The 3032-nt window shown below is 52.1% G+C and overlaps 1 protein-coding gene across 1 annotated transcript in view; it reads right to left on the bottom strand.

The window, feature by feature from the left end:
• The window catches only part of GID4 (GID complex subunit 4), a 9870-nt gene that overhangs the window by 2276 nt on the left and 4562 nt on the right, over nucleotides 1–3032 (bottom strand). Inside the window, exons 2-4 of the mRNA XM_009321409.1 lie at nucleotides 2875–2934; nucleotides 1784–1891; nucleotides 920–1021 (exon numbers count right to left, since the gene is read on the bottom strand). Coding sequence (XP_009319684.1) covers nucleotides 920–1021; nucleotides 1784–1891; nucleotides 2875–2934 — 270 coding nt within the window. The remainder of the gene's footprint in view (nucleotides 1–919; nucleotides 1022–1783; nucleotides 1892–2874; nucleotides 2935–3032) is intronic.

Raw genomic sequence — 3032 nt, 5'->3', positions numbered from 1 at the left:
CCCAGACCACAGAAACCAAACTGTTCTTTCACCACCTGCCACCGTAGGCATCTTACAGGGAAGCAGACAACCGAGAACAGAACCAGTTTTGAGTGCACGAGATCAGTTTCAGTTCAACACCTGCCCACTGCAAACCAGAAGCCAATTGCAAAATCAGGAATCAGAGCTGCCTGATGGCAAAAAGAAGGCTCCGAGACCTTATTGCAGCCTTTCGATACTTACAGGGGGCTATAAGGAAGATGGAGGGAGACTTTTTAGCAGGGCCTGTAGCGATAGGACAAGGGGTAATGGTTTTAAACTAAAAGAGGGTAGCTTTAGATCAGCTACAAGAAAGAAATTCTTTACTATGAGGGTGGCGAGACCCTGGAACAGGTTGCTCGGAGAAGTTGTGGATGCCCCATCCCTGGAAGTGTTCAAGGTCAGGCTGGTCGGGGCTTTAAGCAACTGGAAGATGTCCCTGCCCGTGGCAGGGGAGGGGGCGTGTACTAGACGATCTTTAAAGGTCCCTTCTAACCCAAACCTTTCTGTGATTCTACGATTTCCTCCCATCACAGCTGCACAAAGCTTGTGTAAAGAGGGAGGAATCGATCCAGCGGAAGAGCAGAGAGGTGCAGACTGGCCAGTCTGCATCAAACACACAGGCCCCGCACAGGGACCGAAGACACCAATTCTCTCACCCTCTGGAGCATCACCAAGCAAGATTTTCCTGTTGCGTTTTTAGCCGTGACTGCAGCCCTTAAGGACGCAATTAGCCGGCTAGACAGGAGTCACACTGGAATTTGCAAGTATGGTGGGTTACGAGGTTGGTAGGGTCAGACCTTTCATTAAACCAGCGTAGCTGAGAAAGCTTTCAGGCACCACAAGCCTCTGTCAGTCGCTTGTAAGCAGCTCATCAGAGAAGGAGACATGCGGAGTTTACCTTCCATCTCATGAAGACATAGTCCCCATTTTTCAGATCCTCGTAATCAAAGTCATCAGAGTTAAATGTTTTTGCATACTGGTAAAAAGCCTGGAACTTCCCCTGAAACAAAAAAGAAAAAAACCCAGGATGCTTATTCCAGGAGTAGAGCTCACTAGTGCCAGCTGCTATTTAGGAGGGAAGAAGTGCTACGGAACAGGACCTCCTCACCAAAGGGGCTGCTCTTTCCCCGGAGCAGCGCTAAACGCACACCCCAGGACCAGCACCGGGGAACACAGAGGATTGCCGGACACCCCCAGCCATATCCAGCCCGGCTGGAGAAGCTCCTACACTTCCAGAGGAAGATATTTTGACAGAAACATAATAAACATCGAAGTCTGGCAAACAACAGCAAAGGTCAAGGCGGGGATGCAATCAGCTGGCTGCTGTGGCCCTGATCCAGAGCACAGTGGCAGACACACCCTGTCCTGAGCAGAGGGCTGAGGTGGCTGAGACGCAGGTACCAAGCGCCCTGCCTGCGCCAGAGGGGCACCTCTCCCCTTCTCCACTCCATTTTGCAATGAGTCTTCAAAAGAAGGAGCGTGTTCTCCTAGCGGGTCGAGAGACGGGGATTGCTCCTGCTCCCTTTCCAACCCCAGGGCCAGCAAGTGGAAAGCAAGACACCCCCTCCCTTCTCGTGGATCACAGCCAACAGTCTGCTGAAGGGACCTCTAGTTGCAAAGATCCCAACGGGAAAAGGAGGAAGACACCCAAAAAGGAGAGGTTTCCAGGCCCTTCTGACAGCTCTTGCACGGGCACACGTTGCACTTCATCTCCAAACCAGCTGCTCAGCCAGGACCGCATCTGCCCCCCTGATTTATTTACCCAGTGTTTACGATCCACATCTTCATCAGCGTCCCACTTGCGTGTTAAGAAAGGGTGCTTTTTACTGATTATTTCTCCTTCAAAGAAAGTGGTGAGGGTTGGGTACTCCTAGGAGAGAAGACAGACGAAAGAGAGGTCAGGAGATTTGTCATCTAGAGACAGAAACTCGAACGCAGATAAAGGTGCACGCGCTCAGCAAAAAATGGCATCTCGCAGCAAGAGCTCCGAGCAATCCGAGGCCGGTGCTCCCATCCCTCCGAGCAGCACGCTGCCTCGTCCTGCCCCACACCTCTTAAAGTCTGACTCGTAGGCACGCACAGCCTCCGCCCTCTTCTTCCAGCCTCTCTCTGCCTCTCTGTTCACTTCATGAAACCAGAAGGAGCCATGTCAGAGCTGGACTGTGGGGAAGCTCCCAGCTGGACGATCGCAGGTGACCATTTACAGCCAGCACCGCTCCCCGGCAGATACCCGGCGGTTGCTGCACGACTGCTACAAAGCCCAAGGGCTGGATTAAGCCACCCCACCGGGGGAGAAGGTGCTCCTCTTCAGCTTTGCATTGGCACCGAATTAGGAGAACGCAGGCAGGGAATAGCAGGCTCAGCTGGGGTGAGCGAGCTTCTCCAAGCGCTCCCGTGTAACGACAGACACGCGGTGCACCGCAGCCGAAAGCGCCACCGCCCCCGGGAGAGAGTTCTCACCGGCCGTCTGACACCACGAGCAGATCTCAGAGGATACGTAGGGAAGGAAATACGTAAAGATCTGACTGTTCGGGTCCTGGTTTATTTTCTTTCAGCAACGCACCACCACTGGTAGAGGGCCTAAAGCTGACTGCAGGGTCAGACTCCGTTCTGCTCAGACCTTAAGGGATGCCAGATAAGCTTCCCTCGTTCAGGACTCCCATCGCGGCCCATCGTACTTGCTCAACATGCCAAGAACAACAAACTGAAGCTATTAAACTACTTCGCGGTCAAATTCACTGTATGCTCAAGCCCTTCACTTCCTATTTCTGGTGGCAGTTTCTCCCACCCCACCAGGAAAAAGAAAACCCTTTACACAGCACCTTTTCTTGTTGTTTTGCAGTTAACACTTACCTCTGTAAGGCCTTTAATCTTCAAGTATCCACAGAGATAGGAGTTTTCCATATCCACATGCTAGAAAAGAGTGCAAAGTCCAACCATAAGCATAGGCATGAAGGCACCCAGTTGATCCAAAGCAGTTTCTAACCCCTCCAAGGCTAATTTCAGTTTCT

Source organism: Pygoscelis adeliae, unplaced genomic scaffold (assembly GCF_000699105.1).
Source record: "Pygoscelis adeliae isolate BGI_AS28 unplaced genomic scaffold, ASM69910v1 Scaffold543, whole genome shotgun sequence".
Classification (NCBI taxonomy): domain Eukaryota; kingdom Metazoa; phylum Chordata; class Aves; order Sphenisciformes; family Spheniscidae; genus Pygoscelis; species Pygoscelis adeliae.
Note: the sequence above shows the minus strand (reverse complement) of the source record. Positions and strands in the feature narration are given on the sequence as shown.